The 25,467-nt window shown below is 40.6% G+C and overlaps 1 protein-coding gene across 9 annotated transcripts in view; it reads right to left on the bottom strand.

Annotated features, from left to right (window-relative positions):
* The window catches only part of rapgef2b (Rap guanine nucleotide exchange factor 2b), a 400,973-nt gene that overhangs the window by 308,193 nt on the left and 67,313 nt on the right, over positions 1–25,467 (bottom strand). For all 9 annotated transcript variants that reach the window (XM_087980151.1, XM_087980144.1, XM_043674010.2 and 6 more), the window contains one exon: positions 3,460–3,530. In XM_087980151.1, coding sequence (XP_087836277.1) covers positions 3,460–3,530 — 71 coding nt within the window. The remainder of the gene's footprint in view (positions 1–3,459; positions 3,531–25,467) is intronic.

The following is a 25,467-nucleotide window of genomic DNA, read 5'->3' as shown; positions in this document are numbered from 1 at the left end:
GCCTTGATTAACAGGGAGGTTAATGATAGCATCAAATTGAACAAAAGAAACATACGACGTGGCAAAAATTCGTGGTAAGCCAGGATTGCAAAAGGTTTAAAAACCAACAAAAGATAGTCAAAAAAAGTAAATACATACAGAAATGATAAACTTTTGAGGGTAAACCTGCAAGTAATATCAAGACAGACATCAAGAGCTTACTAAATATATGAAAAAAAAGCCAAAGTAACTGTTGAGAATGAGGCTGGAGAAGTAATAAAGAGGAACCAGGAAATGGCGCAGGAGTTGAATAAATACTTTGCATCAGTCTTCATGTTAGAAGACACAAAAAGCATTCCAAAAGTATTACGCAATCAAGGGGCAAAGGGCGGAAAGGAAATAAATACAATAATATTACTAGAGAAAATGTCCTAGGGAAACTAATGGGGCTGAAGATCAATATTTTCCTTATCTGAAAGCTGCATTCTAGGATATTAAAGGAAGTAGTTAGAAATTGTGGATTTTTAAAAATTCATTTGTCGGATGTAAGCATCGCTGGTTAACGAGCCAACATTTACTGCCCGTCCCTAGTTGCCCATATGATGGTGCTAAGCTGCCTTCTGAACTGCCACAGTCCACCTGCTATGGGTTGATCCACAATGCCATTATGGAGACAATTCCAAGATTTTGATACAGTGACAGTGAAGGAGCAACAATACATTTCCAGGTCTGAAATGCGAGCAGCTTGTAGGGGAATTTGAAAGTCGTGGTGTTCCCATGTGTCTGCTGCCCTTGTTCTTCTAGACTGAAGTAGTCATGGGTGTGGAAAGTGCTGTCTGAGGATCTTTGGTGAATTTCTGCAGTGCATGTTGTAGATGGTACACACTGCTGTTACTGAGTGTCAGTAGTAGAGGGAGTGGATGCAGTGCAAATGAAGCAGGCTGCTTTGTCCTGGATGCTGTCAAGCTTCTTGAGTGTTTTTAGAGCTGCACCCACCAAGGCAAGTGGGGTTATTCATTCACAGTCCTAATTTCTGCCTTGTAGATGGTAGGCAGGCTTTAGGGAGTCAGGAGGTGAATTACTTGTCACAGTATTTCTAGCCTCTGACCTGCTCTTGTAGCCACTATGTTTACATGGCCAGTCCAATGATTGTCTGGTCAATGATAACCCCCAGGATGTTCATAGTGGGGGATTCAATGATGGTAACTCCTTGAATGTCAAGGGGTAGTGGTTAGATTGTCTCTTATTGGTAATGGTCATTTGCATGGTGAGAATGTTACTTGCCACTTGTGTACTGGCAGCAATTTTTCAAGAACCCTTAAAGTTTCAGAGGATTGCATAACTGCCAACATAACACATTTATTTAAAAAGGAAGGACTAAATTAAAAGTAACTATAAACCAGTCAGCTGAGCATCTGTTATTGGGAAAATGTTGGAGTCTGTTATAAAGGATGTAATAGCAAAGCAGTTCGAAATACATAATATGACCAACAAGAGTCAGCATGGCTTCATCAAGGGGAAAATCATACCTGACGAATTTATAAGAATGCTTTAAAGAGGTAACAAGTAGGATACATAAAGGGGAAGTAATGGATGTACTTGGATTTTAAGACGGCAGTTGATAAGTTTCTACATGTTAGGCTACTTAATAAGAGACAACCCTATGGTGCTGGAGGTACTATATTGGCATGGATAGAGAATTGACTAATTAATTTTTAATCCTTTATGTCCCTACTTGAATGTCGCTTTAGGCCATTATTCTGCAGTTATTTAACTCATCTGGCCTTTCAGTCTTTGTCCTCATCCAGATGGTAGCAAGGATGTCATGCCTACTGCACAAAGACATTGGCTCCTCCAAAGCTAAATTCTCCATCCCCATACCTGCCTCAGTTGCAATCATATGCTCCTGTCCCTGACCACGGACCACATCTGATGTAATTTAATTGAAGGACATGACGGTCTCCTGAAGCACTGCGCAGATAAATCTCCCTCCCTGGTGCACCACAGTATCTGGAGCTTGGACTCCAGTTCACAAATTCTGAGCCAAGGTTCGTTAAATTGCCAAATTGTTGCACTTTGCACATCACCTGTCCAGCCATCTCCAATATCTTGAATTAATTAATTAATTTGAACTTTAAAAGTAATTTTTAAAAGTTCCTAACTTCACTCTTAACTGCAATGACATATCTTGATTTAAACCACTTGACCAATCAGAAGATTCGCAAAAGAAATACCCACCAATCGTCTACTCAATTTCTTGCGACTTCTCACATCATCTCTGACAGGCACATGCAAGTTAAAAGGGATTGTTTGTTGCCAAATTTGTAACTCCCACTGTCACTACTCTTCTCAAACAGATCTATCCCTCTTTAATGAAGCTGCTTCATCTCTCTCAGTCTTTTAGGTGCTGATGATTGTTTCCAAGTCTTTATATCTCCCATCTTTTCTCTTTATTTCAGACCAAATGCATCTTCGCCCCGACTTTCTTAATTTCCCTGTGCAGGCTTTTCACCATTTTAGTTACTTATTTGACTGTTGTTTTTAGCTTGAATTATTCATTTCACAAGGGTGATGATTGTGGAGTCAACTTGGTCAGTAGCAGAACTTTGCTTCTCAGTCAGAAAACTGGATTCAAGCTCCACTTCAAGATTTGGTAAATAAATCCAGCCGACTCTTCAGAGCCACATAGGAGGTGTCTTACACTGCAGGGGTGCCACCATATGGACAAGGTGCTCAAATCATTTCAAGTGGCACATTCCTGAAGGTCAGAGATTTTCCACCCTGTTCTGGCCTACGTTCAACACTCAACTAACATCAACAATAAAATAAGCCATTCATCTTATTGATATGCATTGTTTTGTTTTGAATACAACGAATCCAATGAAAACTGAGCTTTAACCATACTTCTCGGGGACCAAACCTCATATCTCTACGAAGCTCCAACACAAATGGACTTTATTAATCAAGAAAGAGATATTTGAACTTGGTATCTGAAGTACAATAAAATAGATGAGATTTCATCCAAAATATTTCGAGGAATAAGTACTTGGAACTTGTTTTTTGAATTGCTATGCTATTAGCAGAACAATACTTATTGGTACATTCATTCCACACGACATGTATCACCTTTTACATATTTCAAGTTAAAACCTGCCTTTGAATAAATTTCAGCTCTCAAAAGCTGACTCAGTTCAAACAATAATCAATAACAAATTTACAAACAAGTAAATGCATTTTGAAAACTGAATTTTCTACTGTGAGACATTACTAAATCAGGAACCACACACAAAATGTTAAAAGCATGTAAAAATGAATTGGTTTGAAAAGAATAACATCTTGTTAATGTTCAAATATTGTATAATTATCTTTAAAAGATCACTGATTTGTATTTATAAAAAAATTAGTAAAAACAGGTAAAAACCACATTAAAATGGTTGAAATAGTTTCATATTCAACATTCTCTAATAGGTTCACTCTTACCTCAACTGGTGTTCCCTCAAGTTGGACAAGGCTTCCATTCCATGAAGATAAGAATAAACAATTTCCAAATCCTGCAAAATCAGTTAAAAATTATCAATCAACCATTATCTTGTCAAAATTCAGTTTCAGTTAATGACATAAATGATCATGTCTTTGTCAAACATTTCATTTAAAGTCTTGCAATTAAAGGCTCATTTCAAAAAATATATGGTAAAGGGGAGATGACATTTGGCAAAGGTGAGAACTGCAGATGCTGGAAATCAGAATCTACATTAGAGTGACACTGGAAAAGCACAGCAGGTCAGGCAGCATTCGAGGAGTAGGAGTTGACATTTGGTCATGTTGGGGTGCCTGCATGCCTAAATTTCAATCATTTCATTCAGTATCCCAATATTACATAGAATCCCTGCAGTGCATTCGGCCCATCAAGTCTACACTGACCCTCCCAACCAGAACATGTCCACCCTCATCCCATAACCCTCCATTTACTATGTCTAAAACATCCTGGACAGAATGGAGCACATCCCTGGACAGAATGGAGCAACTTAGCTTGGCCAACCCACTTAGTGTGTACATGTTCGGTCTATGGGAGGAAATAGAGACCCAACGAAAACCTATGTAAACATTGGAAGAGCATGCAAATGCCACATAAACAGTCACAGAAGGCTGGAATCAAACCCTGTTCCCTGATTAAATGGCTTCACATGATGAATACATTTCACCTTGTTAAACTGACCTTACATGCTGAAAGCAACCTCATTTTGTTAAATGGCCCTACATAATGAATGCTTTTCCACTTTGTTAACCCGTTACACTCACCTCCAGCACCTCATTGTTAACTGCAAGTTCTTATCTGACCAGAGTCATGCTAAGCAGAACCTCATTTCACAAAACTTAGAACTTAACTCTTTCCCTGCCTGCTTATACTCATCCCCTCCTTATATCATTTCATGATAACCATTGACACTATCAGCTTTCATAAGACTGTGACAGCCAGTATTTAAACAGATTATTGACACACAGCATACAATGATTATAATAAAAATTAATAATCCATTACAGTAAATAGAATTTGAAGAATCCTCCCATGTGGAAAAAATTCACCAGTAAAGTTCTTAAATCCACAGTCCTTTGTGACCACCCCATCCCCTCCAAGTCAAGTGGAAAAGAGCCACTTCTCCAAAGTCTCCTTCAGTAAAGTCCAACCTGAGAACAAAATTCAGTCTGTCCTTGCACACCACTCGACGGAGAAATCGGATTTCTTGGATAAGGGCAGTTAAATGCTTCACAAAACTGGCGAGACTTCCATCCTTGCAGAGATGTTTCAGATGGAGGATACCAGCGCATCTGAGCATGCAGTGCAGCAACTGCAGCTGCAGGCCAGGCAAACGCAGCATTCTTTGCTGCTTCTGCTCCCACTCTGCTGTTAAAAGGTAACAAAGCCAACTGGCTGTTGTGATGTTAGCTTGATCAATGAACCATCATATCCCTTAAACGATTGAAAGAGAAGGTGAAGCTCACATGGTTTAATGTCCATAGGAAAGCCACTGACAAAAAGAGTACCAAACTCCTCTTCACTTTGCGAGCTTCTTCATTCTTGGTGCTCATGATGGGGAGCTGATTGAATCTGTTTGATCAGGTTGTGGAGGGGTGGGTGGTGGTCCAAAGGTGTGCTTTACCTGTGAATGGAGAATCTCTGGAGACGATGTTAGCTGCTGAATGTATCTTTGCATTTCCTCTCTCATTCCTTCCTTTCCAAAAGTGGTTATCAGCATGAAGACATCCACACATTTAACTACACTAAATTATGTCTGCCTATTTCAACATTCTTTAAATTCTTTAAGTCTGTTATTCTGTTCACTATTTATGACATTATCAAGTTTTATACAATCCATAAACTTCTAAATTGTATTGTCTAAACAATTCAGCCAATTATACACAACAATCAATGGTCCTAAAATCAAACCCTCGGGTACCCCATTCAGCTAAGTGGGAAGGCACATTTTGATATTATCAGATAGGATCAAAAATTATTTTCCTTTAACAAATTGATATATGGCTAATGTGAAAGCGGTCAGGAAAAGTATCTCAAAAGTCTGGAACAGCAAGAAAACAACAAAATGCTTCCAGTGTTTTAGCAACTGAAGAGACAGTTTCAATTCAGATTTAAATCTCAAAATATTCATGGGAAACAAATGCTGAATATTTTAAAATATGTTTTCCAACTGAAATTTCACAAATAAAACAGTCAAAATTGCGATGGCAATTTTGGTAGAGATCAACTTTTTTTTTGAATTTGCGGTATGAAGGGGGCCATTGAAGTCTTAACAATAAAGAACAGAATTTAAGCAGTGCAGCCTCAAGTCCTGATATTGCCTCGAAAATCTTAATGTAACATCAGATGCACTCTTCTGTATGTGAACACTCTGCATTAAAAACACAGCAACAAAGATATTTTAATACAATACTGCCATCTGGCTAAAGCATGACCACTGACCCAACTGCTTTCTTTTAAAACACGCATTGTAAAATTTGAAACAAAACAGGGGTTCAAAGCACTCAATTTGTTTTAAGTTTACAAGTTCAATAATTTTAAAAAGGACATAATGTTGTATAATTTCAATGTGAAAACAAACTCTGCGCCATTACATAGCTCACAAAATATATTGAATTGAGATCCTGTTTCAAACAAGGGAAAACAGTTACTTAAAAGGATTTTCCAAACCATTATCTTAACAAACCAAAATTTTTAAACATCAAACACTCACAGCATGGCACAATTTATACTGAAACTTTCCCTTTTCAACCCAAGTATTAGTACAGCCTTAATTTCAGCGTTTTCTCTTTTGTTTTGCATCCTCTCACTGTAATTATACTTCTAAAAGAGAAAGCCCTCACAGCAGAGCACATGGCGCCGCAAACCAAGCCACACTGTTCCCCCAGTCAAAAGACTCAAAGAGCCTCAAATTTCGACACTAGGGGGAGTTTAGCCCTTCTCATTTTGCGCCACACCGGGGTTCGAACCTCCCTTAAATGTAGAGAGCCCAAACCCCAATAAAACAGAGAGCTCGAACCTCGCTAAAACATAGAAAGCTCAAACCTCAGCACAGTGCGGAGGACTTGAACCTCAAATCAACCCACCCAGTAGACTTGAACCTCAGTACCACACAGAGGACTCTAACTTCAAGCAAACCCCCCCCAGGGGATTTGAACCACAATATCATGCAGAGGACTCAAATCTCAATCAAACGCACCTCCCCCCTATGCAGTGCAAAGGACTCTAATCTCTGACTGCCAACACACTCGTGAAACTGTGTCTCCCAACTGAACTAATTACCGTTCGGGGAATCCGGAGAACAGAGAACGATTGAATGAGGGCACACAGGAATATCGAAAGGGACCAAAGTTTAACATCTTACCTTGTGAGCCCATCCGTGTCGAGACAACAATTTTTCAGGCGGACGCTGACACTGTCCGATCGTAACTATCTGTTTGGATCCTGCTGACTATGCCAATATTGCATCCCATTTCCCTCCCGTTAGTCGAAGCAAAACGCTCAGAGACAATAGTTTTACCTCCTTCACATTTATACCAAGGGAAAGTGAACAATTGCCCATGTGCACAGAGACATGAGTTCATGGTCTTCTCTGGAAAAGCAGTCATTTTACAGGGAGGAGCATCCAGATAAGGCAACATACATATTAACTGGGTGACTTACCATCAGCGAGCATCAACAGTAAAGCTTAAGCCATATGCTGTTACACAATGAATAACTGGTGTCACATAATGAATACTTTTCACCTTGTTAAACTGACCTTACATACTGAAAGCAACCTCATTTCGTTAAATGGCCCTACATTATGAATGCTTTTCCACGTTGTTCTTGAGTCATGCTCAGCTGAACCTCTTGTTTCACAAAACTCAGAAGTTAACACTTTCCCTGCCTACTTATACCTTGTACACATTTTCAACATGGTGATGGAGGCATGTACTCTTTCAACGTTTTAGTAGTACCTGGACAGGCACTTAAAATGTCAGGCCATAGTAGACTATGGACCAAGGGCAGGTAAATGGGATTAGTATAGTTTGGTTGTGGATTTAAGTTTGCTCGCTGAGCTGGAAGGTTCGTTTTCAGACATTTCATCTCCATACGAGGTAACATCATCAGTAAGCCTCTGGTGAAGCACTGGCGGTATGGCCCATTTTTATTTGGGTGTTTGGGTGTCCTTGGGTTGGTGATGTCATTTGCTGTTCTTTTCCTCTGGAGGTGGTAAATGGGATTCAGATCAATGTGTTTGTTGACAGAGTTCAAGTTGGAATGCCATGCTTCTAGGAATTCTTGCATGTGTTTCTGTTTGGCTTGTCCTAGGATGGATGTATTGTCCCAGTCAAAGTGGTGTCCTTCCTTATCTATATGTAGAGATACTAGTGAGAGTGGGTCATGGATTTTTGTGTCTAGTTGATGTTCATGTATCCTGGTGGATAGTTTTCTGCCTATTTGTCCAATGTAGTGTTTGTTACAGTTCTTGCAAGGTATTTTGTAAATGCCATTAGTTTTGCTTGTTGTCTGTTATAGGGGCTTTCATGTTCATTAGCTGCTGTTTTAGTGTGTTGATAGGTTTGTGGGCTACCATGATACCAAGCGGTCTGAGTAGTCTGGCAGTCATTTCCGTGATGTCTTTGATGTAGGGCAGAGTGGCTAGGTTTTCTGGACGTGTTTTGCCTGCTTGTTTGGGTTTGTTGCTGAGAAATCGGCAGACTGTGTTCACTGGGTACCCGTTCTTTTTGAACATGCTGTATAGGTGATTTTCCTCTGCACTTCGTAGATCCTCTGAGCTGCAGTGTGTGATAGCTCATTGAAATAATGTTCTAATGCAGCTTCGTTTGTGGGTGTTAGGATGATTGCTTCTGTAGTTCAGTATTTGGTCCATATGTGTTATTTTCCTGTAGACGTTGGTTTGAAGTTACCCATTGGCTGTTTGCTGTACTGTGACATTTAGGAACGGCAGTTTGCTGTTGTTTTCTTCCTCTTTTGTGAAGTTTATGCCAGTAAGGGTATTATTAATGGTCTTGAAGGTTTCCTTTAATTTGTTTTGTTTGACGCCAGTGGTGGGCAAGTTGTTGAAAGAAATCCTGAGGGACAGGATATCCATATATTTGGGAAGGCAAGGACTGATCAGGGATAGTCAACATGGCTTTGTGCAAGGGAAATCATGTCTCACAAACTTGATTGAGTTTTTTGAAGAAGTAACAAAGAGGACTGATGAGGGCAGAGCGGTAGATGTGATCTATATGGATTTCAGTAAGGCATTCGACAAGGTTCCCCATGGGAGACTAGTTAGCAAGGTTAGATCTCATTGAATACAGGGAAAACTAGCTATTTGGATACAAAATTGGCTCAAAGGTAGAAGAGAGAGGGTGGTGGTGGAGGGTTGTCTTTGAGACTGGAAGCCTGTGACCAGTGGAGTGCTACAACGATCGGTGCTGGGTCCTCTATTTTTCATCATTCATATAAATGATTTTGAGGTGAGTATAAAAGGTATAGTTAGTAAATTTGCAGATGACACCAAAATTGAAGGTGTAGTGAACAGCGAAGAAGGTTACATCAGATTTCAATAGGATCTTGACCAGATGGGCGAGTGGGCTGAGAAGTGGCAGATGGAGTTTAATTTAGATAAATGTGAAGTGCTGCATTTTGGGAAAGCAAATCTTAGCAGGACTTATACACTTAATGGTAAGGTCCTGGGGAGTGTTGCTGAACAAAGAGACCTTGGAGTGTCAGGTTCATAGCTCCTTAAAAGTAGAGTCACAGGGAGATAGGATAGTGAAGGCGGCATTTGGCATGCATTCCTTTATTGGTCAGAGCATTGAGTACAGGAGTTGGGAGGTCATGTTGCAGCTGTTCAGGTCATTGGTTAGGCCACTGTTGGAATTCTGGTCTCCTTCCTATTGGAAGAATGTTGTGAAACTTGAAAGGGTTCAGAAAAGATTTACAAGGATGCTGTCAGGGTTGGAGGATTTAAGCTATAGGGAGAAGTTGAATAGGCTAGAGCTGTTTTCCCTAAAGCGTTAGAGGCGAAGGGATGACCTTATAGAAGGTTACAAAATCATGAGGAGCAGGGATAGGATAAATAGACAAAGTTTTTTCCCTGGGGTCGGGGAATCCAGAACTAGAGGGCATAGGTTTAGGGTGAGAGGGGAAAGATATAAAAGAGACCTAAGGGGCAACTTTTCCATGCAGAGGGTGGTATGTCTATGGAATGAGCTGCCAGAGGAAGTGGTGGAGGCTAGTACAATTGGAACATTTAAAAGGCATCTGGATGGTTAGATGAATAGGAAGGGTTTGGAGGGATATGGGCCAGGTGCTGGCAAGTGGGACTAGATTGGGTTGGGATATCTGGTCAGCATGGACAAGTTGGACTGAATGGTCTGTTTCCGTGCTGTACACCTCTATGACTCTATCACTCTAGTGATGACAAAGGTGTCATCCACAGAGCAGACCCAAAGGTTTGGTTAGATGGTTGGCAGAGCTGTTTGTTCAAGTCTTTGCATTACTGCCTCTGCTCAGAACCCAGATATCGGAGTTCCCATTAGTTCGTCTGTAGACTTTGTTATTTAAAGTGAAATGCGTGGTAAGGCATAGGTCTACTAGCTTAACAATGTTGTCCTTGCTGATGAAGTTGGTGGTGTTTGGTGCATGTGTCGTTGGTTCTTCTAATAGTGTAGTCAGTGTTTCTCTGGCCAGGTTGATGTTGATGGATGTGAACAGGGCAGTTACATCAAAGGAGACCATTATTTCATCCTCTTCTATCTTGGTATATTTAATGGTGTTCAGGAATTCTTGGGTCAAGTAAATGGAGTGGCATGAGTCTTCTACTAAGTCTTTAAGTCTTTGGTGTAGTTCTTTAGCTAATCTGTACATTGGTGTTCCAGGTAGCGAGACTATGGGTCTGAGGGGGCTCCCTGGTTTGTGAATTTTGGTATCCATGGAAGTGTGTTGGATCCATCTAGTTTCATTTTGTGGAAGCCTGACTTGTTTAATTCTCCAGATTTCTGAAGTGTTTTGAGTGAGGCAGTGATTTGGTTCTCTAGTTGTGGGGTCGGGTCAATCGCCACCTGTTGTTAAGTGTCAGTATCTGCAAGCAGTGCTTTTGTTTTCTCAATGTAGACTGTTCGGTTTAAAAGGACTGTCAAGCTTCCTTTGTCTGCAGGTAGGATAATGATGCTTTTATCTTTTTTGAGACTTTCTAGTGCTTTCCTTTCTTGGGTATGGAGTGTGTTTCCTTCTTTTTCCCTGCTTAATGATGGTGTGACTTCTGTCAGCTGGTTTGCTGGGTTTCTTCTGTGAGCTCATTGTTTTTCAGTATGGTTTCTAATGCTGCTAAGAAATCTTTCTTGCCCACATCCCAGAAGTTGTAATTTAATCCTCTTACTTTAAGATGGCTTTTTCAGTGCTTGTTAAGGGTCGGTCTGATAAGATTTTTATCCATGCTTCCATGTTGTCTCTGTTGCTATTTTGAGACAGTTTGTCTAGTTTTGTTCTGCACGTCTCATTTTTTCATTTTCCGTTTGTCGCTGTCTAATCTCTATGGCCCGTTGCACTGTGTCTGTCCATTCATGGAAGATACAGAGTGTAGGGAAATAGATAGTGAAATCTTGGAAAATGGCCATATTATAGAGGTAGTGGTGCTGGATGTCTTAAAACGTGTAAAGGTGAATAAATCCCCAGGATCTGATCAGATGTATGCTAGATCTCTCTGGGAAGCGCGAAAGGTGATTGCTGAACCCCTTGCTAAGATATTTGGATCATTGACAGTCAACCATGAGGTGCTGGAAGACTGGACATTAGCTTATGTGATGCCACTATTTAAGAAAGGTGGTGAGGAAAAACCAGGGAACTATAGATCAGTGAGCCTGAAATCAGTGGTGGGCAAGTTGTTGGAGGGAATCCTGAGAAACAGGATTTGCATGTATTTGGATAGGCAAGGACTGATTAGGGATAGTGAATATTGCATTGTGCATGGGAAATCATCTCTCACTAACTTGATTGAGTTTATTGAAGAAGTAACAATGAGGACAGATGAGGGCAGAGTGGTGGACATGACCTGTATGGACTTCAGTAAAGCGTTCAACAAGATTCTTCATGGTAGACTAGTTAGTAAAGTTAGATTATATGGAATACAGGGAGAACTAGCTTTTGGACACAGAACTGGCTCGAAGGTAGAAGACAGAGGGTGGCTGTGGAGGTTTGCTTTTCAGACTAGAGGCCTGTGACCAGAAGTGTGCCACAAGGATCAGTGCTGGTTCCACTGCTTTTCGTCATTCATATAAATGATTTGGATGTAAACGTAGGAGGTATGGTTAGTAAATTTGCAGATGACACCAAAATTGGAGGTGCAGTGGACAGCAAAGATGGATACTTGAGAGTACAACGGGATCTTGATCAGATGGGCCAATGGGCCAAGGAATGTTAATGAAGATTAATTTAGATAAATGTGAGGTGCTGCATTTTGAAAAGGAAAATCAAGACAGGACTTATACCAGGATTCTCTGGGAAGCCAGAGGAGAAATTTCAGAGCCTTTGGCTTTGAACTTTAGGTCATCATTGTCTACAGGAATAGTGCCAGAAGACTGGAGGTTAGCAAATGATGTCCCCTTGTTCAAGAAGGGGAGTAGAGACAACGCTGGTAAATATAGACCAGTGAGCCTTACTTTGGTTGTGGGTAAAAGTGTTGAAAAGGATTATAAGAGATAGGATTTATAATCATCCAGAAAGGAATAATTTGATTACGAATAGTCAACACGGTTTTGTGAAAGATAGGTCATGCCTCACAAACATTATGGAGTTTTTTGAGAAGATGACTAAATAGGTCGATGAGGGTAAAGCAATTGATGTGGTGTATTTGGACTTCAGTAAAGCATTTGCTAAAGTTCCCCACAGTAGGCTATTGCACAAAATACGCAGGCATGGGATTAAGGGGGATTTAGCAGTTTGGATCAGAAAGTGGCTTGCTGAAAGACAACAGAGGGTGGTGATTGATGGAAAATGTTCATCCTGGAGTTGGGTTTGTTTTGGGGCCACTGCTGTTTGTCATTTTTATAAATGACGTGGATGAGGGCATAGAAGGATGTGTTAGTAAATTTGTGGGTGACAGAAAAGGTCGGTGAAGTTGTGGACACTGCGGAAGGATATTGCAGGTTACAGACGGACATAGATAAGCTGCAGAGTCCGTCTGCCTTGTTATTTCTATTACACGAGGTTGCACGAGAACGCAACTTCTGCATTATAGCAGAACAGACTATAAAATGAAATGAGGTTGTTTCTCCTAACAGCCATCTAGTCATTGATTGTATTTCAGAAATAAACAAGCAGTAAAAACAAAATCTGTGATAACTCTTAACAGTACACTGAATACAAAATTTGAAAAATGAAAACACAAAAGGCTACGCTAAGAACTGGAAACTGGAAAACAAATGAAAGAAATTAAGTCAGATAATTATTGATCTGCAAATCCTGAATTACGTAAATATTCCTAGGCTTTTCTGTTTTGGTTACAGATTTTCAGAATCACTCTAGTAGCTTCTACTTTGTTTAAAGAAAAAGTAAAGGTTTTAGCATTACTTCACAATGATCATTTATTCTTCACATTTTGAAATGTACAAACCCAGCAACCCCTGGCAACAAAAGGCTCAACTGCTCTCTTATTCTATATGTTTGATCTTAAGGTCTTAAGAAATGGGAAACCAAGGAGTCCAGCCTACCATTCAATGAAACCAGAGCTTATCTGATAATGCTCACATCAACACATGCACCAGTAGGTTCAGGGACAGTTCCTTCCCAGCAGTTATTAGATTATTGAAAGGACTCTCTAGCCTTAAGCAATGCTGATCTTGCTAATGTTGATCTCTCTTCTATGCCCTGTGCAATGTTACCTGTATGCCTCAGTCTAAATCTTTTGTTCTGTATACCCTGCCTGTACTACTCCTAAATAAAGCTTTTCACTATACTTCAGTACATGTGACAATAAATTTAAAAAATCAATAAATACTGGGTCAAACTAATAAACCTTCTCAGGATAGTATAGTTTAAGCAAGACCTCCTCATTTTTATATAACATTCCCTTTGAAATGAAGGTCAATATTCCATTTCCCTTCTCCATTACTCACTGCGCTTGAATGCTAATTTTGTGCAATCTTACTCTGTCTGAATTATGCATTTCTCAGCATATTAATTATGCTTCTGAAGTAAACTTACTTTGAAACACTTCATGATGTGGACATCAAAATGTGTTTTTCATGCTTTTTTAAAATATTTATGTTTAAATTTAATAAGAGTACAATTCATAACAAAAACTTGATTCAATGGTTGAAAACATACATATGTTTATGCATGTAAACATACATAAATACACTGAAAACTGGAACTCAATAAAAATACTTGTTTTAGCCAATAGTTCATTCAAATTAAGCTCCTCTAAACATTTAAAACTAACATCAGCTCAGTCTGTGGACAAGACTACTGCAGTTACAAATCACAGAACCATTGAAATACTACAGCACAGAAGAGGACCATTCTTGTCCATGCTGACCCAAAGACACTGAGGCCCATCTTCCTGCACTTAAGCATGGTCTGCAGTTTACAGCACTTAAGGTGCAGATCCAGATACTTTTTGAAACAGTCAACATCTCTGCCTGCACCACCAACTCAAGCAGCCAGTTCCAGACCACCACTGAGTAACAAGGTTTTTCCTCATATCTCCTCTAATCCTTCTAAGCTTGAATCTGTCAACCTTTGCTTTTGAACAATCTACCAAGGAAAACAAATTTGTCCTGTCTACTTTATCTCTAACCCTACACTTTTGTATACCTCAACCATATCATCTTTCAACCTTCTCTGTTCCAAGGAGAACAACCCCAAACTCTCAACCTTTCCTTGTAGCTACAATTCTCCAGTCCTGGAGAATATTCTAGTAAATCTTCTCTGTACTCTCTCCAGAACAATTATACCCTTCCTGAAATGTGGTGGCCAGAACTGCACATAAAACTCCAGTTGTGGCCTCCCAAGTATCTTATGCAGTTTCACTATTATATCTCTACTTTTCTATTTTATACCTCTCTCAATGAAGAACAGGAACCCATATGCCTTCTTTACAACCTCACCTACCTGTGCTGCTACATTTCAAAACCATGTATTTACATGCCAATCTGCTCTCACTTCATCTACTCGTCTTGGCATATTCTCAGTTATTGTGCATTACCATTTACTGTTTGACCTCCCTAAGTGCATTCCCTCACACAAGTGTTGAACTTCATCTGCCACTCTGCCAATCTATAATGTTGGAGCTTTCAGCTATCCCTTTTACTATCCACTACACAGCCAATTTTTTTTGTCATCTGCAAATTTCTTAATTGTGACCCCACATTCAAGTCCAAATTAATCATACATAAAACAAACAGCAGGGGTCCCAAAACTGAGCGTGACAGAACACCACTTGAAACAGCTATGCATTCGAAGAGGCAGCCATCAACCATCATCCTTTGTTTCCGGTTACGAAGTTAACTTTGGATCCAATTCAACACATTATCCTATATCCATGGATTTTAAATTTTTGACTAGTCCACCATGTGAGACCTTATCAAATGTCTTACTAAAATCCATACGGACAACATCCACTGCACTACCCTCATTGAATTCTTTCAGGAAGTGACACGGAGGATCAATCAAATTGGTAAGGCATGACATTCTCTTAATAAAGCCGTGCTGACTATCCCTGACCAGTCCATGCTTTACTAAGTGACAGCTTATCCAATCTCTCAGGATTGATTCTAACAATTTGCCTAATACCAAGGTAAGATTAACTGGTCTATAATTGTTTAGTCTTACTTTTGTACCCTTTTTGAACAATGGAATCACATTTGCATTCCTCCAGTCCCTCACCTGTGTGTCTAGTGAAGATTGGAAAACTATGCAACTATTAGAAAGCTATTACAGTAGCCATTCATAACCAAGCATGAATCAATTCCTATGGATCTGCAACAACCCCAAGCATTAGAAGTCTATTTTAAACCAACAAAAACAAAACAGACATTTACTCTCTCTTCCTTTTCTCATTTCCCATCAACTCAAGTTAAGGGCAGACATAACATTACTCTGTTATGATTTCATTAAAAATTGTAATTAAAATGTAATAACAAATACCAATCAGATAACTATAATCACCTACAGCATGCAATTTGGCAAATAACAAACTACTGATAAAAGGTATAGTCGAACAGGGACAATTATTAAACAACTAAGGGAGAAGCTGTTCTCCAACAACTGATAACACTCCACTCAGCAGTTTCATAGGTTCAGTTTAACAGAATTAGCATTTGGACAGAAATCACTGCAGAATCAGGAAATCTGAAATAAAACCAAAATATCTGTTCTTTTCCTTTGACCACAAGCTGTTTCAAAGTCCACAAGTCATCTTCAGCTCCAAAACAGATGACCCTATAACTCTAATAAAATTAATTAATAATCTGAGGGGGTTCAAGCAATACATTTAGGTCACAGGGGCACAAAACAAAACCGTGGTGGACACATGAATCCATTCATTTTCCTGGTATTAATAAAGACATTAATCAACTTACCAAGTCATGTGAAAAACATCAATTCCATCAACTTCAACAATCAAAAAAAGACTCTCTTCACACGAGATTTATTCTGACCTATGATGCAAGATTGTGCTTGATATTTTCCATGTACAAGAACGTAATTACATTCTAGCAATTGAATATTTCACAATTTGTACAACTAATCAAAGAAAACACTAATGCAACAACTGTTAACACATTGACTGCCATAATTACTGTTTTCATTGTACCTCACCAAATCGTGTGCGACAACAGTCCACCACACACTAGTGCAGTTTCAAAGACATGTGCAGGAAAAGAGTTGTTTAAAATATTACCTCCTCTCTTCGCTATCCTCAGTCAAAAGATCTTGTATACCATACTATCCACAGGTACCAGTTTACCCTCTCTAGCAGCTCTCATATTTGGAAGAGAGATCTATAGAGTTCTTCCACACACACACACACACACACATTGTTGAAAAGGAAGGAGCAATGATACAACAGCATGATCAACATGTAAATAGAGAACTGAAATTGAAGTTTTAAAAAAAAATCACCACAGTCCCAGGGGACCAAGACTGTTCTCTCATTAGACAGAGGCTACTGGTAATGAGTTTCACCTGAGGGTTATTGTGCTTCAGAAGGGCAAGGTTACACAATCATGCCTTCAAGGTACCTCAGCCAGTGCGGGAATTGAACACACACTATTGGTATGACCCAACATTGCAAATCAGCCACCCAGCCAACTGAATTCACTTACCCTCAAAACATTAACCCAACTTGAACCAAACAAGTTCTGGGATTTTTGCACAAACACTAGTTCATGGAAAGAACGATGTGTAGCCTAAGCAGGGCACAAACATGGTAATGAGCAATGGTCAAATTCTGTGAAGAAATAGGTGACATTTTTGGACTGAATGAGTCATCACCCTTCACACAGAATGTTGAATCATACTGAAGACATCATGCCAGACAACCGCACATATACAATAAACACTGTGATAAAAGGTATTAATTTATAAAAATTAATACATTTCTTTTGAAGAGTTTGAATGCTAAACTGTATCTGAATGTTGATGACTGTAGAGCCTGTTAATGTTTTAAAGGAAGTTTGTTTTATATTGTGGGTGCTTACAACAGGGAAGAGAAACATTAAGCCATTAGATTTAGCAGAATCTAGAATGAGCAAGTTTTTCTTTTAAATTAAGTTCAAATGTTTTTGTTTTGAATTCAGAAAAGATCCAACTGAAGTCAATAGCAATTACAGTCTCTCTTTGAAAAGGAGACTGTTCAGAGCAGTTAAGGGAAAGTTACCTCAGGGAAAGAGTATAACTTGTGCACCCTCCAGACCAGCATGGTTAGAACACTGCAAATTATTGAAAAAGTCTAACCTCTCAGTTGAGCAAGTATTCAAGGAAAAAGAATTCATAGTTCACAGGACAAGAACTGAGAAGCAGTTAAAAGTTAAAAATCACACAACACTAGGCTATAGTCCAACAGGTTTACCTGGAAGCACTAGTTTTCGGAGCAATGCTCCTTCATCAGGTGGTTGTGGAGTTTAAGATTGTCGGACACAATTTATAGCAAAAGTGGACAATGTGATGTAATTGAAATTATATATTGAAAAAGACCTGGATTGTTTGTAAAGTCTCCCATCTTTTAGAGTGACCATGTTGGTTTCAGTTACAGAGTCATAGAGTCATACAGCATGGAAACAAGACGGTTTGGTCCAACCCATCCATGCCAACCAGATATCCCAACCAATCTTGTCCCACCTGCCAGAACCCGGCCCATATCCCTCCAAACCCTTCCTATTCATTTACACCTTCCAAATGCCTTTTAAATGTTGCAATTATACAAGCCTCCACCACTTCCTCTGGCAGCTCATTCCATACATGTACCACCCTCTGCATGAAAAAGTTGCTCCTTGGGTCTCTTGTATATCTTTCCCCTCTCACCCTAAACCTATGCCCTCTAGTTCTGGATTCCCACACCCCAGGGAAAACAGCCCCAGCCTGTTCAGCCTCTCCCTATAGCTCAAAATCTTCCAACCCTAGCAACATCCTTGTAAATCTTTTCTGAACCCTTTCAAGTTTCACAACATATTTCCGATAGGAAGGAGACCAGAATTGCACGCAATATTCCAACAGTGGCCTAACAAATGTCCTGTACAGCCGCAACATGACCTCCCAACTCCTGTACTCAATACTCCAACCAGTAAAGGAAAGCATACCAAATGCCTTCTTCACTATTCTATCTACCTGCAACTCCATTTTCAAGGAGCTATCCAAAGGTCTCTTTGTTCAGCAACACTCCCTAGGACCTTACCATTAAGTGTATAAGTCCTGCTAAGATTTGCTTTCCCAAAATGCAGCACCTCGCATCTATCTGAATTAAACTCCATCTGCCACTTCTCAGCCCATTCGCCCATCTGGTCAAAATCCTGTTGTAATCGGAGGTAACCCTCTTCGCTGTCCACTACACCTCCAATTTTGGTGTCATCTGCAAACTTACTAATGTACCTCCTATGCTCGCATCCAAATCATTTATGCAAATGACAAGTAGAGGACCCAGCACCGTTCCTTGTGGCACTCCACTGGTCATAGGCCTCCAGACTGAAAAACAACCCTCCACCACCACCCTCTGTCTTCTACCTTTGAGCCAGTTCTGTATCCAAATGGCTAGTTCTCCCTGTATTCAATAAGATCTAACCTTGCTAATCAGTCTCCCATGGGGAACCTTGTCGAACGCCTTACTGAAGTTCATATAGAACACATCTATCACTCTACCCTTATCAATCCTCTTTGTTACTTCTTCAAAAAACTCAATCAAGTTTGTGAGACATGACTTCCCATGCACAAAGCCATGTTGACTATCTCTAATCAGTCCTTGCCCTTCCAAATACTGTCCCTCAGGATTCCCTCCAACAACTTGCCCACCACTGACGTCAGACTGACTGGTCTATAGTTCCCTGGCTTGTCATTACTACCCTTCTTAAACAGTGACACCACGTTAGCCAACCTCCAGTCTTCCAGCACCTCACCTGTGACTATTGATGACACAAATGTCTCAACAAGAGGCTCAGCAATCACTTCTCTAGCTTCCCACAGAGTTCTAGGGTACACCTGATCAGGTCCTGGGGATTTATCCACTTTTATGCGTTTCAAGACATCCAGCACTTCCTCCACCGTAATATGGACATTTCACAAGATTTGAACACCTAGTTCCCTATCGTCTATATCTTTCATATCCTTTTCCACAGTAAATACTGATGCAAAATACTCATTTAGTATCTCCCCCATTTTCTGTGGCTCCACATAAAGGCCGCCTTGCTCATCTTTGAGAGGCCCTATTCTCTCCCTCGTTTCTTAAAGTTACATTCTCAAGGGAACTTTAACAATAGGTGTCATGTTGGTCCAGATAATGCATTGAAGGTGTGAGGCGCCCTGTTTGAGGCTGTCTGTGCTCCACTGTGCAAACTGATTCTAATCTTAAAAAAAAGGGATTTACAGAATCTTAAATGGATTGTTGCAGATTCTGGGCAAAATAAATGCAACTACAAATTCACCCCACAAACGTTTGTGTGGGTGTGCTGGAGGGGGGAGGGTGGTATGAGTGTCTGTGAAAGTGTGTGTGTGTGTGTGTGTGTGTGTGTGTGTGTGTGTGTGTGTGTGTGTGTGTGTAAGTAAAGTGGTACAAGTCTGAGAGAGGGTGTGTTTGTGAGTGCGGCAGTATGTATGTGAGCGTTTGAAAGAGAGATGGTGTATGAGAGAGGGTCTGTGCATATCTGCGCTTGTCGGAGTGTCTCTGTGTGTCAGTGTGTAGTGCATTGGGGTCACCTGTAGCGTGACATGAACCCAAGGTCCCGGTTGAGGCCATCCCCATGGGTACCGAACTTGGCTATCAGCCTCTGCTCGGCCACTTTGCATTGTTGCCTGTCCCGAAGTCCACCTTGGAGGACAGTCACCCAAAGGTCCGAGGTCGAATGTCCCGAACCGCCGAAGTGTTCTCCATATGGGAGGAAACACTCCTGTCTGTTGATTGTTGTGCAGTGTCCATTCATCCGTTGCTGTAGCCTCGGCGCAGTCTCGCCAATGTACTTTGTCTCAGGGCATCCCTTGCCTGCAGCATATGAGGTAGACAATGTTGGCCAGGTCACAGGAGTACCTGCCACATACATGATGGGTGGTGTCCCCACATGTAATGGCGGTATCCGTGTCGACACTCTGACACATCCTGCGGCATCTACCGTGACAAGGTTGTATGGTATTATCCTGAAAGACAAATAATGATCTGTTTGAGGTTTAGTGGTTGTTTAAAGGCGAGAAGTGGAGGCATGGGGAAGGTCTTGGCGAGGTGCCATCCTCATTGATAATGTGTTGCATGCTGTGAAGAACATAGCGTAGTTTTTCGGCTCTTGGGAAGTACTGGACAACAAAGGGTACCCTGTCAGTTGCAGCTCATGTCTGTCTTCTGAGAAGGTAGTTATGGTTTCTCACTGTGGCACGTCGGAACTGGCGGTCGATGAGTTGAGCATCATACCACATTCTTAAGTTAAAGCTTTAGATTGGACAGGGAAGGAAAATTTCTGTGTTATGTTTGGTTTAGTCTAGTTTGGTTTATTTAGTTTATTTATTTTATGTAATAAATTTCTATTATTAAAACTAAACCTGGAACCTTTCGTGCTTATGTTTCAGTGAAAATCTACCATGTTAAATAAAATAAATGAAATAATGATTTATCAAACCAGGATTTCATCCTGGGCCTAGCTTGTCCAGTAGTAACTGAGATCAAAACAATACACATTCATCCACAATGACAGATGACCTATCACAGAGTGAAGGTATTCCGCCAAGTCATGGTAACAGTGAAAGCACTACATCTGTCATGCTATATTTCCACCAAGGCAATATCTGAATGCATTAGGCCAATAAGTATCTTTGCACATGTTATTGTAAAAGGGTTCCCATTCTTTAATGGGTAAAAGTATGGTGTTATATAATGGGTCACAATTCAGACCATACAGGCCAGTACCTTCACAACATTATGACTTGACAATCTAATATAAAGGTTACCTGCCTCGTCTTCCATCATTGTGTATTGTGAAGTTGGTGTACAGTCTTCAGTCCATTGTATACTATCACATCAGTAAACATAGAACCCAGACTTTATATTCAAACCTGAGAGATTTTAGGTTTATAAACAGTATTGTTAATAAAATGTCAAGACACCTGACTCAAAGTTACACCTACAGCAACTAGCTGTTGGTCTGGAATCTTCACTACTCTTGGTTTGATTTGGCAGTGCATTTAATCTAATGCATCATCTATGCTCAGACCAGCATTTCACTAACACCGAATTTCCTTGCTGCAGCATTTTTTTGATGAGTTGCCAAGTATTATGACTTGTACCTTAAACAGATTTGTACGTGATTCTTCTTGGGGAGAACGTACCGCTGAGTACCGGGACATCAAGCAAGCTCCAGAAGTTGAACTAGATCAATTGTATCAACACAGTGGCCGTCAAAGTAGAATAGTGTTTGGATAGGCTGTGGTGGGGACTTGCATGTTCTTCAAATGCTGTATTAAGCACATCGCCAAATCTATCATATTTTTACTTTGGAAATGAGTTGTCAGTAGGTCTCGAGAAATATGCACAGGTATTTCTAAATTCTTTTCATTTTTGAAGAGATATATTTGATAGTTAAGAGAGTTCAGTTGTATTCTGTACGAATAATAAGCCCTTTATGATAGAGTCATAGAAACATACAGCGCGGAAATAGACCTTCGGTCCAACCCGTCCATGCCAACCAGATATCCCAACCCAATCTAGCCCCACCTGCCAGCACACGGCCCATATTCCTCCAAACCCTTCCTATTCATATACCTATCCAAATGCCTTTTAAATGTTTCAATTGTACCAGCCTCCACCACTTCCTCTGGCAGCTCTTTCCATACATGTACCACCCTCCGCGTGGCAAAGTTGTCCCTTAGGTCTCTTTTATATCTTTCCCTCTCACCCTAAACCCATGTCCTCTAGATCTGGATTCCCCGACCCCAGGGAAAATACTTTGTCTATTTATCCTATCCATGCCACTCATGATTTTGAAACCCTCTATAAGGTCACTCCTTAGCCTCCGACGCTTCAGGGAAAACAGCCCCAGCCTGTTCAACCTCTCCCTGTAGCTTAAACCCTCCTACCCTGGCAACATCCTTGTAAATCTTTCCTGAACCCTCTCAAGTTTTGCAACATCTTTCCACTAAGGAGGAGACCAGAATTGGAAGCTGTTGAAATTCCAACAGTGACCTAACCAATATCCTGTACAACCGCAACATGACTTCCTAACTCCTATACTCAGTACTCTGACCAATAAAGGAAAGCATACCAAACGCTGCCTTCACTACCCTATCTACCGGTGACTCGACTTTCAAAGAGCTATGAACCTATACTCTAAGGTCTCTTGATAAAACAAGATCAAAATGAAACCCCAGTTACCTGGAATTTTTTGTTGAGTGTGTGTAAAAGTCATACAATATTTGGATAATTAAACCAATTTTAAAAATTGCTTATTACAATATTTTATTGTTATTTTGTTTCAAGTAAATATTTATGGAATATCTTTCGCTACCACACAAAGTGGAAGATGTTAGGGCACTGATGGTATTGTGTAGGCCTCCCACTAAATTCCACTTGTCCCACTGCCATGCTGTAGCACTGTTCACTACCCTCCCTACTCCTACCCCTCAAAGGCTGTGCTTGCCATCCCATTACAGGAGTGGAGTGTGTGGTGCTGGAAAAGCACAACAGGTAAGGCAGCATCTGAGGAGCAGAAGAATTGACGTTTCAGGCAAAATGCTAGGAAAGGCTTCATCAGGATTCTTCTGCTCCTCGGATGCTGCCTGACCTGCTGTGTTTTTCCGGCACCATGCTCTCGACTCTAATCTCCAGCATTTGCAGTCCTCACTTTTGCCTATCCCATTACAAGACTCTGCTCTGTAAAGAATACAGAAACATTTGAAAAAGAAAACATTTTAACTGCTCTGCAATTATTAAAGTAGTTTTGAGTTGCTCAATGTTATGGTAGTCCTAACCTTTGATGCAGGGAACTATCTGAGGCCTCTTTGGCAATAACCTCAAAGACACTGCAACTGCCCATCACCCTTGCAATTTGGAAAAATAACCTGATAATACGTTTTGACTAGAAGTCGAAATTAGTTTAAGTCAGAAAACAAAACAGACTTCCCTTCTGACAGCAAGATCACTCAGACTACAGACAGATCTCAATGTCAAAATTAAGTTTCCAGCAGCTTATCATCATTCAGCGGCAAAACCTTAAGTATTTATTAAGTTGAATGTCCAGATGGCCAGACCCCTAGGACAATAGACAATAGGTACAGGAGTAGGCCATTCTGCCCTTTGAGCCTGAATCACCATTCAATATGATCATGGCTGATCATCTTTAATCAGTATCCTGTTCCTGCCTTATCTCCATAACTCTTGATTCCATTATCCTTGAGAGCTCTATCCAACTCTTTCTTAAATGAATCCAAAGACTGGGCCTCCACTGCCCTCAGGGGCAAAGCATTCCACACAGCCACCACTCTCTAGGTGAAGCAGTTTCTCCTCATCTCTGTCCTAAATGGTCTACCCCGTATTTTTAAGCTGTGTCCTCTGGTTCGGCACTCACCCATTAGCGGAAACATGTTTCCTGCCTCCAGAGTGTCCAAACCTTTAATAATCTTATATGTCTCAATCAGCTCCCCTCTCAGTCTTCTAAACTCAAGGGTATACAAACCCAGTCACTCCAGTCTTTCAGCGTAAGGTAATCCCGCCATTCCAGGAATTGACCTCATGAACCTACGCTGCACTTCCTCAATAGCCAGAATGTCTTTTCTCAAATGTGGAGACCAGAACTGCACACAGTACTCCAGGTGTGGTCTCACCACGGCCCTGTACAGCTGCAGAAGAACCTCTTTGCTTCTATACTCAATCCCTCTTGTTGTGAAGGCCAGCATGCTATTAGCCTTCTTCACTACCTGCTGTACCTGCATGCTTGCCTTCATTGACTGGTGTACAAGAACACCCAGATCTCTCTGCACTGCCCCTTTACCTAAATTGATTCCATTTAGGTAGTAACCTGCCTTCCTGTTCTTGCCACCAAAGTGGATAACCATACATTTATCCACATTAAGCTGCATCTGCCATGCATCTGACCACTCACCTAACTTGTCCAGGTCACCCTGTAATCTCCTAACATCCTCATCACATTTCACCCTGCCACCCAGCTTAGTATCATCAACAAATTTGCTAATGTTATTACTAATACCATCTTCTATATCATTAACATATATTGTAAAAAGCTGCAGTCCCAGTACTGATCCCTGCGGTACCCCACTGGTCACTGCCTGCCATTCCGAAATGGAGCCGTTTATCATTACTCTTTGTTTCCTATCAGCCAATCAACTTTCAATCCAAGTTAGTACTTTGCCCCCAATACCATGCGCCCTAATTTTGCTCACTAACCTCCTATGTGGGACTTTATCAAAAGCTTTCTGAAAGTCCAGGTACATTACATCTACTGGATCTCCCTCGTCCATCTTCAGAGTTACATCCTCAAAAAATTCCAGAAGATTAGTCAAGTATGATTTCCTCTTCATAAATCCATGCTGACTCTGACCTATCCTTGTTACTACTATCCAGATGTGTCGTGATTTTATCCTTTATAATAGACTTCAGCATCGTTCCCACCACTGAGGTCAGACTAACTGGTCTATAATTTCCTGCTTTCTCTCTCCCACCTTTCTTAAAAGGTGGTACAACATTAGCCACCCTCCAATCTGCAGGAACTGATCCCGAATCTATCGAACTCTGGAAAATAATCACCAACGCATCCATGATTTCCCAAGCCACCTCCTTCAGTAACCTGGAGTGTAGACCATCAGGCCCTGGGGACTTATCAACCTTCAGACCTAACACAGTCTCTCCAACATCAATTCCTGGCAAATATAAATTCCCTTAAGTTCAGGTCCTTCAACCACTGATACCTCAGGGAGATTGCTTGTGTCTTCCCCAGTGAACACAGATCTGAAGTACCAATTCAATTCTTCTGCCATTTCTTTGTTCCCCGTAATATATTCCCCTGTTTCTCTCTTCAAGGGCCCAATTTTAGTCTTAACCATTTTTTTGCCTTTCACATACCTAAAAAAGCTTTTACTATCCTCCTTTATATTATTGGCCAGTTTACCTTCGTACCTCATTTTTTCTCTGCGTATTTCCTTCTTAGTAATCCTCTGTTGTTCTTTAAAAGCTTCCCAGTCCTCCGTTTTCCCACTTATCTTTGCTATGTTATACTTTTTCTCTTTTAACTTTATAATGTTTCTTAACTTCCCTC

This window comes from Chiloscyllium plagiosum, unplaced genomic scaffold (assembly GCF_037043375.1).
Source record: "Chiloscyllium plagiosum isolate Xiang-an unplaced genomic scaffold, Cpla_swu_hap1 HiC_scaffold_36, whole genome shotgun sequence".
Classification (NCBI taxonomy): domain Eukaryota; kingdom Metazoa; phylum Chordata; class Chondrichthyes; order Orectolobiformes; family Hemiscylliidae; genus Chiloscyllium; species Chiloscyllium plagiosum.
Note: the sequence above shows the minus strand (reverse complement) of the source record. Positions and strands in the feature narration are given on the sequence as shown.